Source organism: Stegodyphus dumicola, chromosome 4 (genome assembly GCF_044657685.1).
Source record: "Stegodyphus dumicola isolate Sdum_Otavi_A_Nest chromosome 4, ASM4465768v1".
NCBI classification, from domain to species: domain Eukaryota; kingdom Metazoa; phylum Arthropoda; class Arachnida; order Araneae; family Eresidae; genus Stegodyphus; species Stegodyphus dumicola.
Window position 1 is genome coordinate 245056515 of NC_140771.1, and position 12244 is coordinate 245068758.

At 32.8% G+C, this 12244-nt stretch overlaps 1 protein-coding gene across 4 annotated transcripts in view; it reads left to right on the forward strand.

Moving 5' to 3' along the window:
- The window catches only part of LOC118203668 (diacylglycerol kinase delta), a 266853-nt gene that overhangs the window by 166169 nt on the left and 88440 nt on the right, over positions 1-12244 (forward strand). For all 4 annotated transcript variants that reach the window (XM_085816163.1, XM_085816165.1, XM_085816166.1 and 1 more), the window contains exons 4-7: positions 8672-8752; positions 8869-8973; positions 10799-10928; positions 11057-11163. In XM_085816163.1, coding sequence (XP_085672289.1) covers positions 8672-8752; positions 8869-8973; positions 10799-10928; positions 11057-11163 — 423 coding nt within the window. The remainder of the gene's footprint in view (positions 1-8671; positions 8753-8868; positions 8974-10798; positions 10929-11056; positions 11164-12244) is intronic.

A 12244-nucleotide genomic window follows, 5' to 3' on the forward strand; every position in this document is an offset into this window, starting at 1 on the left:
GATGTGATAACACTGAAAGTGTGTTTATTTATAGTGTGTCACACTGTCGATGTGATACACTATTTTATTAAATGCATACTTTTAATATTCCGTCGTATAACCGGTGTATAACGCGCTGCTATAATTATTATTACTTATATTTTCACATTATTGTTTTTACGTTTTCTATTATATTCGAATTTGCTAGAGCTGTTAGTCTCGAAACGGCATTTTGCGTCGAATCACTAAAAGCGTTCAACCACTTTTTAAATTGTTGCCACCAAATATTATCTCCCGGTGTTATATTTAAAGAAATCGAATAATAAAGAATCTGACTGTATGTATGTCTCTCGCATTGTCAAAATACAACGATACCTACAGCCATCCAGTTTTGAATTACGTAGTCCTCCACCCGAATATAGGCTCTTGGTAGTTTGAATTTCGAATTTGTCTTACTATATGTTTCTTATTTTATAAAACAAATTCAGCGATTTCGAAGCGAATAGTGGCAACACTGTACTGAAAAATAACATTTTAATCTCCAACGCGCGAGACTGTCTATCGGAAATTCCAAAGATATGCTGTGTTTTTAAATATTTTGTGATTTTGCCCTTGAATCGAATTTTATGGGCATGAGCGCCAATAATGGGATATTTAATAAATAAAGTAAGCACGCAAAACGTTAATAATAATAATAATAATAATAATAATAATAATAATAATAATAATAATAAAAGCTTTTGTAAAGGCATCTTAATAAGAAAACTGAACATTGATATGATGAATTGAGAAAAGACAGAAAAATGTATGCCAACACTTAACGTTGCATAGGGAATTCTAAGCGTATGGTGCTATGCTGCTTTTAAAATTTTTGTAATTTTCCTATCGCGTTAGTGCGAAGAAAATGCTGGTTAATAATAAACCTAAAACGACGGGGAAAAAAGGGGGGTTAGTAACGGTGAGTGTAACAGCAGCCTGGTAGGACTGCGTGCTCAGCGAGACCGTCAAAAATCCTTAAAACAACCTTTTTGGGTGACCGTTAAAAACTGAAACCTTTCAGATTTTGTGTATATTTTTTTGTAAAGTAATTCCAGAATTTACAAAGTTATCCTTTTCTGTGGACATACTGCTAATTTTATATCAATGAAAGTTTTAACTTCTGCATTTCTACTCTCACCGTGAACTCTGCGAAAAAGATAAATTAATTGAGTTTAATTACCGACTGACAGTCTATGCTCAGAGAGAGAGTATTGGCAATTCAACCATTTGCGTTGTTTCTGTCATATTCCATATGTTTCGGTTTGGTGTTGGTTAGTTATTTAAATCTGGTAAAGCACATAGCGGCTATCTACCTAAAGGGAATAATTTCTTCATGGGAACTTTTTCAAGGCAAAGTGGCGTTGCAGAGGGAAAAAAATCTTGAAAACCATGCAGCCACCTCGTTTGCTTGGGTTAGACTCCGGGACGAACTACCATTATTTAGCAGTTTTTTAAACGCTTCGCCACTAGTGGAACCGCCTAAGTTAAGAGCCAGAGTATTAAATTCTAATTTACTATTTAATTTGCGAATATTTAAACTTTAAATACAAACAGCAGAGTTTTGTTAACTCTTTAGATTTTAAACTACCAAGCCCTAGTGCAAAGGAACATTCAGTTGCATTTGCTATTATCGCATTCACTTGGTGTTTTTGGAATCTAAGCCAAAGATGGGTTGATTATCTCCCTCCGTTATTCACCTGGGAAGATTAAACAGGTGTTTAGATTAAATGACATGAGGTTTATCTTATAAGCTGAGGTGTCAAAACATTTGCGGCAGTTTTAAATGATTGGCTGAGTAGCTGACTTAAATAGATGAGAATTCAGCAGGCGTTTTTAATCTTACGTTATTCAGTCAGAAACCGTTCTAATGCAGGAAAAATGAATCTTCCCACTGGTCCACTTCGCAAAGTCGCTGTGTCTTAGAAATAAATATGTGTATTTAGTCATCCCGCATGCTAACCATATTTGTTTCTTTGCGATTATTTTCGCTTCTCAAAAAATTGAAATGTCCTTTCAAAGGAAAGTATTTTTCTGACATGGTAGAGAGAAAAGGTATGCCACATTCTGCTGCAAAATCCGTGCCGAAAACAGACCTCTACAAGCCACCTCTTTATACCTATAATATTTGTATTAAGATAGGACTTTGCGACAGTGTAAACTCTGCAGCCTTTTATTTTTTAAAAAACACTCTGATTACTTAATCGCCATACTCTGATTACTTGACCTTCAGGTAGTCGAAATTTTTGATGAAATTGTGATGTTGAGAGGGCCCAACTTGTCAGCAATAGTAGTAGTGACTGCTATGAACTGGAAATTACACAGACTCTTAAGAAGGGTTTAACTCCCTTTTTATTTCACTTTAGAAATCACAGTTGCGTTCTCTTGACGCTCACAAACTACCCGGCGGTTAAACAAAAATAGAAAAGTACAACTAAAAATAAATGACAGGATGAATAACTAACGAAGTCACTATCTACGAGGCTCTATAATTGTAACTATCTTAATCGCGTTCTAAGATACAGCTGAGATTCAGCAAACTTTCTGATTAAGAATCTAAAAGATTCAACGAACTGTCGAAATAGGCGCACAGGCCGAAACGCGCGGTTCTTAACCCGCGAGCACACGCACCGATCCGACGAACACGAGAACACGCGCCGGGTATGTCATACCCGAATAAAAAAAATTGTAATTAAAAATTTGTCAAAAAAAATTAATCGTTTTTTAAAAGAAATTAAATGTAAAACCAAGTTATTACTTCATTTTAGACAAAATAGGAAAGAATAAGGAGAGGAAAAATTATTTACTTACTTCTTGAACATTGTTTACAAAATGAGGTCATATGTTCTATACATATACTTTTGCTACAATTTTCACAAATGAATCTAGTTTTTCTATCTTTTTTCTTGGAGCACTCTGTACACCTCTTGTAAGTCATTTTAGGTTTTTTGAGGGACAGTTCATTGTTAACATGTTCATCGGTGGTCAGTGTTTGTCCAGAATCAGGAACCACAGATGCTCGCCGTTGTTCATTTTGATTACGAGTAAAATTTTCTCGTATTGAATCAATATAAAAATTTGTATTGTCAACTACATGTTTTAACATATCTTCATCTATAAGCAATGACAAGGAATCTAAAGGTGTTGAGACGTCTTTAGAATACTTCGTATTTCTAGGGAGTTTAGTTATAATATTTTTGGCCCCAATTCTAACATTAGTTCGGAATTTATTTTTGTTCCATTTTTTCCAACATAAAAACTCATTGCTACATTCTAGAGTTTCATTTTCTGTTTCTGTGTCTGAATCACTACTCTGTATGGGTGAATCATGATTACTATTATATTCTTCGTCATCAACATCTTCCTCTTCTTCACTAAATGAATCCTCATCAGAAGAAACTGTTTCAAGGAGATTTCTCAATCTTTTCATCTCTTCATCGTAAGGAATATACGGCGCCATGCTTACGACTCAAGAAAAACCTATACTAAAAGCTTGAAAACGAGAAGTGCGAAGTGACTCACTGAGAAACTCGAGTACACGCACGGGTATGACATGCCCGAACAATGCTGTTCCTAAAAAACCGTTGCACTTGCCACCTCAGGAATTTCCCCCATTTAAGTATGTGACCTTGAACTCAGCTACACTAAGTTTCGACCTTTTATGAAATAATGGGCGAGAAATATACAAAAAGAAAAATGCACATGGGTATGACATATCCGCCGCGTGTGCTCGCGGGTTAAACTTTCTACCAAGCAGCCTTCACGCTCGTGATTCAAGAAGCACACCTACAATCTCGTTTCCTTTCTATTTAAACTCAATTACTTTTGCTAAAATTTGAATACTCTGCGCATTCTACTACGATTTACATACTCTGGCATTGGCAATTCCAGGGGAAAGTAAAGGCTTGACAGGAAAGATAGCTTAAAATAAATGTTAGTTAAAATAAATATAAACCCTACAAAATAATTGTTGGAACTAAAATTCGAAGACAAAGTGAGTATCGAAACAAACTATTCGAAACTGATACTGGTTCAAAGTCGAGTTTTTAATATTTGTTTTTTGAGATGGTGTATTCCTTCAATTTTGGCTTACCGAAACTTGACTATATTTGGGTTGATTCTTGGCTTTTCTTTATAAATGCGAAAAATCTAATTTTAAACTAAGTATTTAACTATTTTAATTTTAAGAGTTTGATGAGTCAAGAATATCATTAAGATTTAAGAATTGAGAATATTAGAATAAGGGTAAGAGAATAAGGGTTTGACGGTTTTGATCATATCTCATCCTTTAGCGAAACTATATGAAATTAAAATTTTTTAATAACTCTTTTACAAAGAATGTTTCAAATGGCTAGTTTTTCCTCATATTATTACGGATAATGTTAAAAATGTGAATTTTAATATATCATTTACTGGTCTTAAAAATTGTCAAAATTATATGATTTAGAAATATAATGGCACAGATATTAACAGCAGATTACTAGATAGGAAAAACGCTGGATTCTGTTGACGAAAAATGTTTGAGAGATGTTTTATTCCTCTATCATTTTGTTAGCATATTTTATAAGGGGCTTGCAAATTTTCCCGTTTGAGGGCGTCGCTCCAGCGTATATGCAAATTATCGCCTCGCCGATATGGGTATAAGCATCGAAATCTTGGCGTGGGATTAATGTGGCATTTGTCTATTTCCAAAGATTGTTTGAAAAATGCTGGAACATTAACACTGGCGACGTGCGTCCAGATGCGTCCAAACAGAACCAACGTGCTATTTATTATTCTTTTTTTGACTGGGGTAGGACAAAAGTAGAGAAAAATGTGTAAATAAATGGCACTGTGATAAAACTGGCAAAAATTGTTTGTACGCATATTATTCTAAGTTAAATTACAGATCATACATCTTTTTCACTTATATATCTTTTCTGTACGGCCTATTGAAAGACGTATTAATTGTGCTTTACAGCATTTTCTGTTTACAATACCTATTTGAAGAACTATAATTCACTCACGCAATTCAAATAACTAAAATTAAATTCTTTGAAAAAAATGTAAAAATAATTGTGTCTTAAAAATGTGAAATGCAATAAAATTATTTCCAAGAAAGAAGAAATTTATCATTAATTAGACACTTTTTCTTGACGTTCAGAATGAAAGAAAAAGCAAAAAGGTTAACATTAACTGATAAGTTCGCCAAGTGACTTACTCTTGACAGGAAGTGAGGGAAAAAAATGGTATGATTCCCAAATTTTATTGGTTTTGGGCATAATTTGAGTCGTAGAATCGAAATATGGAAAACAAATTGGCATGTCATTTCAGAATGAGTCCGATTTTATATCAAAATATGTATGTTAGAACAACGCTATATATACTAAATCTAATATGTATCGTAAATCGCGCTTTCGAAAAATGCAAACTGAATTCCTTCACTCGGCTGCGTAAAACGGGCGATTATATTGTAGAAGTGGCATTCTTTTGTTGTTTAGATTATAGAACTGCCTTTCTTTTGTTTGATTTGTATTGTTAATTTTATTCCTTATTAAGGTCATGAAATAAAATTTTCTTTCACAAATAAGATTACCTGACGCCATTCTAACAAGAGTGATTAAGATTACATTTGCTTAAAATCATTTAAACATAAAGCTTATTTGATAATATATTTCTCTCCCACCGCATTCAATTGCGTTCGGCTCCATTAAAATTTACTATTATTGCAGTGAATCCTGTTTTAATTGCCCTAGTATTTTCTGCTAAGAGAATTGAAATTACTTTGAAATCTTTATGTAGAAAAATCTAGTTTTATATCGCTATAATTAAATAATGAAGAATCTGTTATGTATTTATATAAGTAATAGGAAGACTTGGAGAAAGCTTCAACAAATTGGCGGAGATTCTCACCGTTGTAATAACTTGGAGAGGATTTACTGCGTAGTTTAGGAAGATGGCACTCTAATATAGACGTAGGCATAAATTTGCACTCATAATTTTATTCCTGGATAATTATTTCTGAGGACATATATTCTTTTTTATTTCACATCATCATTGTGGATGCGCTGTGCACCCCACAATTTTGCTCACCAAGAAGACGTTTCCGTTTAACTTGCTTATTAAGAAAATTTCAGTTTTCGAAATCTTGAGTCCAAGTTCCGAATTAACTACGTCATGAGCGTTACACAAGTTCATACGAAATTGATTGATCTAGAAATGACGCAGTCCAGACAACGGCATTATTTTTAGGATGAAGAGAAGGAAATAAAAGAAATTATAATTAAATTATTATAAGAAATTATATTTAAAATTATAATTTTGATTTATATATTTCTTTTACATATATATGTATGTATATATGCATGCATGTTTCCTGCACTGTGGAAAGGAGTTGTCAACTAGAATCACCAAATTTTAAACACACTGCCTTCACCCAAAAACGTGCCCCTTCAAAGTCCGAATTTTTAATATACTTTTTATTTATTGTGTTGCTACTTTGCAAAGCGTAAGGCATTTTTGTTTAAAATTTAATCAAAAATTTCAGCAATATAAAAGAAGTATATTGCCATTCGGCAAAATGCAGTATATTTGTCTTTGAATTAAATCTGCTACCAGCAGCCAAGCACTAAAGTCCCTGAGTGCTGGTAATTCGACCTGGGTTTGATTTTAGACGAGCATGTCCATTTTCGTGAATTTCCGAATGTTTTATGAACCAGTTTTCTTTAGAAAATTCTTCTTAGGCAGATAGCCCTTGTCCAGTTTGCTAAAATGGAATAAACAAAACTAAACCAAACCAAATTATTTTAAGTACAAAATGCCTCATAAGTTTCACATAAAAAAATTTAACATTTTTATATTATTCTACATTCATTTCTTTACTTATTTCTTCTAAAGCAAATGAATAAGGAAAAGCATTTTTTTTTTAAATTTAAATGTTAAAAAAAAACTGCATCGTACCCATTGGAATATATATTAAATATAGGTCCAATATCACCCAAGCTTTTTAGCGCCCCTATTCATATGACATAGATTATGCTTACTATTTTTTTTTTTTAAATTATTAGCCTAAATTTGTGGAGCCCTTGGTAGGTGACACCTCTCGCACCTGCATTTTGTGTAATACCATGTAAAACCACCTCTGCTTCCCCACCCCCACCTTTGAAGTCATTGGTGCTTAAGGAGAAAAACATTTTTGCTATTAATACTTCACTGTGCACTTTCCTATCTATGGATTTATCATTAAGAATGAATGAAAACTTAAATTTATTAATTCCATGCCTTTTTAATTAAGATCATTATTTAAAAAATTTTACTCATTTATTTGTAAATGAAAAGAAAATATAAACTATAAGTTTTTCAATTTATTTTACCAAATGAGATCCTAACGAAATATTCTAAAATGTTTTTTAAATGCTGTGTGTCAGTTTGAAATAGTACTACAGTCAAAAGTCGTTAATCCGGAATGATCTATAATCCGGACCTCAAAGCTACAAACCTGCGCATAGGCGTTTACGCATGCGCATAATACGTTTACGCATGCGCGTTTAATGTATAACGGGCGGTATAAGCTAAGCTAAAATTATCTAATTATGTATTTCATTTAATGTAGCAGGTTGCGCTGTTCCTTAATCTTCGAATTGGATCCAGCTTATTATTTTTTGCAAACTGTTAGAGCAATTTTATAAAAGTAAGCTTGAACTTTCGATTATGTCAAATAGAATTTCCGATGCTGGAGCTGCCAAAGGATCTACAAAGCGAAAGTATGTTTCGATGTCCATCAAACAAAAAGTGGAATCGCTGCAAAAAATGGATAAAGGCATATCCTTTGTTTCTCTAACCATTCCGAAATCTGTTTATCAATTTCACTCTGCTCTGCGGGGGGAAGGGGGGGGAGAACGCCGCGGCACGTAATGAATTGGAAGTTGATTTGTCAGCACTATCCTTATCTTCAGGGCAGATGTTTTTATTTTATTCAGCTTATAATTCCTTACTAAATGTAGTATTTCATCTCGATGTACTCCGTCTTTGATATGATTTAAATCAAATTCCTCGTCATTATAATTCGCTTCCGATAGTGAAGAAAGTGACACAGAGGTTATTGAAAACGAAAAAATTTCGATTGACAAATTAGTCGGTATTCTCGACACAACAGTTATAGGACTTGAACAGCGGAGCTTTGTAACTGAACAAGAAATTGTCTGTTTATAGAATTAAAGAGAAAGTATTATCACGTAAAATGAAGCAACTTAAACAACTGAAACATTGAAAGAAATGTTTAATAAAGTAAACAAATAAATATTAAGCTTTTTTTCTTTTTTTGTAAATTTTGATACCCTTTAGATCATAATTGTTCTTTATTTCATAAATTTCATATTTTTAATTTTACAATTTCTGCATGCCATCTTACCAGATTTAAACTGATGATCTATAATCCGGAAAAATCGATAATTCGGAATCGCCGAATTCCCGACGAGTCCGGATTAAAGACTTGTACGAATTCTGTAGGAAACAGTGGTTGAATGTAAATTCTTTTGTGTGACTTTTATTGCTTGTATATTACTGTTTATTTATTTTCTGAATGTGCTGTATTTTTTGTTGTTCAAAGAAAAGAAAAGTTGTATTTGTGCATTGAAAATCTTTTTTTGTTTGTTATGTTATCAATTTATTTTTGCAGTCTGTGATTTTTGAAGAGGTGGATCTAACTGATTTGAGCATTGCAGAATGTAGCATAAAAAATGTCAATCATAGTTTTCAGGTGAGATATTTTATAATTGTATATAGTTTATAACTGCAATCATTTTTTGGTTTCGAATTTTTTTTAAATTTTAGTTTTAATATAATTTAATCAGTGTATCTTTCTTTTTAATTTAGGTCATTACTCCATTCCGCCGTCTGATTCTATGTGCAGAATCTCGAAAAGAAATGGAAGAATGGATAACTGCCTTGAAAAATGTTAGCAATAAAGATTTTTATGAGGTAATTATTGAATAATTTTTATCAGTAATTTTATTTTTCCCTGAAAATTTTGGAAATTCTTTAAAGCAACAACAAAATTGTAATTAAATATTTTAGCTATCTCTGTTATTTAGCTTTATTATCTTTTATAAAATTATATTTACTTTATTTGTCATGCATAATCCTAGTAGTGGGCAAAAGTCAGTGTTTACCCTGCATTTGATATCAAATGAAATGCTGTATATGGTAGAATATGTTTGCATTCATCACAGGATATGGTTCCACAATTTTTTATTATCATTTAAAGTAAAAACCTGCTATAAACTATCAGTATTTTTAATAAAAAAGAAGTAACTAAAATCGCAAGCTATTAACATAAAAAATTATTTCTTTCGAAAGATTTACTGAAACAATTAACATTGAATCAAAGGGGGAGGGTTAAAGTCAGCATGCAGGAATACCTGCGATTAAAGAAGAATTACATAAGCAAAGTCAAGAAAGGTCAGGATGGGGAAGACTGAGAAATTTCTTGTAGCACATTAAGTGTTTGCTGTGAAATGTATGTGACAACCATGCAACATTCACATCCACGTCACAATGCGATATATCTGTGACATTATACCATGGTCACAAATGTGTGATGAAAATGTAACATTGGGATGTTGCTATAATGTCACAGCAACTAAGTGTGCTATATGGAAATGTTCTTGTGGTTTAAACCAGGATCAGATGATAGCTAGGCATTTTGTACTTTGTGTAGCAAAGATTTTAGTGTTTCGCATGGTGGACAAAATAACTTGAAGTCACAATACAAGAGGCATAAAATTAAACAAAAATGTGATTTAGGGAGTTCAAATGAGCTTTCATAGTATTTTGTTAATTTAAACAATAAAGAAGAATATAAGCTTAATGTTAATAAAGTAAATTTAAGGTATCATACAATGAAACAGAATCTAAGGTATTTCAACCTGGATTGTGAAAATAAACTTGTATTCCATATAATCAGTGATTTTCAATTGCTTCCAAACTTTGATGTGTATGCAGTAAAGAAGGAAAATTGTAGTCAAGAATGTTCTTACCCCAAGGCTGCGTTCAGACGGCGACATAAAGGGCATGGAGGCATAGTCATAGGGGCATAAAATACGGAAGTTTCGTTCACTCCTGCAAGAACGGGGTGTAAACCGTGGCCAAAAAGAGAACCTAAATTTGTGCATGCGTGGATGTGTCTACAACTTTTTCTCGCTGTTCTCCTGCTCGATTAATTTCCCGCATTTGCTCTGCTTGTTTTGTGACAGTGAAATCTTCTGCAGAATGCCGCTTTGTTTTAGCTTCGCTCTGATTGGTCGACGCTTATCTCAAACTTATCTCAAACTCGGCAAAGTTGAAAACTTTGAACCCTATGCCACAAGCCCTAAACCAGATTTTGTGACGTAGCACAAAGACTGGTAGCCTTTTGAATTGGGCTATGAATTGATTTCTCATCCACCGTATTGTCTAGGTTTGGCCCCATGTGACTTCTTTGTGTTCCCAAACTTAAAAACTTGGCTTGGTATAAAAGAAATTCTCATCAAATGAGGAAGTCATTGTCACCATAAATGAGTTTTGCAGACTTTGAGACAACTTACTTTTCTGACTGTAATAAAATTTTAGAAACTGTTTTACTTGCATTTTTTACCAAACTTATAAAATGTCCCTCATATTTGTGTATTCTACAAATGTGTGCTAGGTAATATTATGTAATTTGTAGAATTGCTCTTTTTTGGGAAGGGTGGCCTTTCTGTATTTTTGCTCTTCACATATATAATTGCTGTTATCTTATTCAGTCAAATTTTTCTTCATAATAAAGGGTGCAGACCATCATGAGTTTTTGTCAGGTCAACATAACTGGTATGTAACATCTCATGCTCGACCCACATACTGCAATGTTTGCCGAGAAGCTCTTTCAGGTGTAACTTCTCATGGTTTATCTTGTGAAGGTATTTTTTTTAAATTTCTTCTTTTAAATATTTAATATGCATTTCATAAACAAAGTATTGCAATTCTTCTTTTTGTCAATAACGCAATGATGATATTTATTTCTTTCCTTTAATGTCTCTCTGTTTAGTTTGTAAATTCAAAGCCCATAAACGTTGTGCTGTAAAAGCTCCCAATAACTGTAAATGGACCACTTTATCTTCTGTTGGTAAAGATATTATTGAAGATGAGGACAGTGTGAGTTTCATTTTTATTATATTTATAATAGAACTCATTAAAAATTAGACAAGCAAATACTTTATATGTGCATTAATGAAGTTTTTGAAATTATGCATTCAGTTTTGTGATCTAAAATTGTTTTAAAATTCTAAATGTGATATAAAATTTGTCACTCAAAAAGTATCATGCCCTAATTGTTGTACTAATTGCTACTAACTGAATATATTGAAGGCTCTGACTAATGGTGAAAATTAAACTTTTTCTTATGGCAGTGATCCAAAATAGAATTTTAACAACAAAGTGTTATAAAAAGCAAAATACAATACATTTTGTAACAAAGCTAATTAAGGACAGAGAATTAAAATCAAATTCTAAAAAAGGATAAAATTAATAATTTTTTCAAATGCAACTTGTTGAAAAAAGTTTTTTTGTGTGTTGTAGATTTTTATACTGTATGCCAAAAATGGGAAGGGAGTCCTATTTTACACTGAGGCAAACAATGCTATACTAGTATTTAAATTGTTGAGTCATTGGGGGTTTTGATGCTGAAGACATGAAAAATGTCCAATGCCCTCGCTGGGATTCGAACTCTGAACTTTCCGAATACATGTTAAGTATGCTTCCAGTTACACCACGAAGGCATGTGGAAAGGAGGAAGAAAATACCTTATATACTCCCTTTTTTAATGGGTGTCTGGAAATGGAGGGGGGGGGCTAATCCCCAAATCCTGGTGATGATGAATTATTGTTTGTTTGGGCACCACTGTAGAGTCATTAGTGTTTTTGATGCTGGAGACATAAAAAGTGTACAGTACCCTTGCCAGGATTTGATGTCGAGACTTTTCAATTACATGTTAAGTGTGCTTCCAGTTTCACCACGCAGGTATGCAGAAAGAAAGGAGAAAATACCTTATACAGAAGAGAAATGGTTAACCAGTAGTTGTGGAAAGAAAACTGCAATCTTAAAGACTTGGTTTATAATCTAATCCATTAAAGGTTTTATATCATTAATTTTTCCACGTCAAACATTATAATTTTTCTTTTAAATTAACTTTCGAAACGGGATACTTTCAATGTTGTATTCAATTTTGGGAACAACC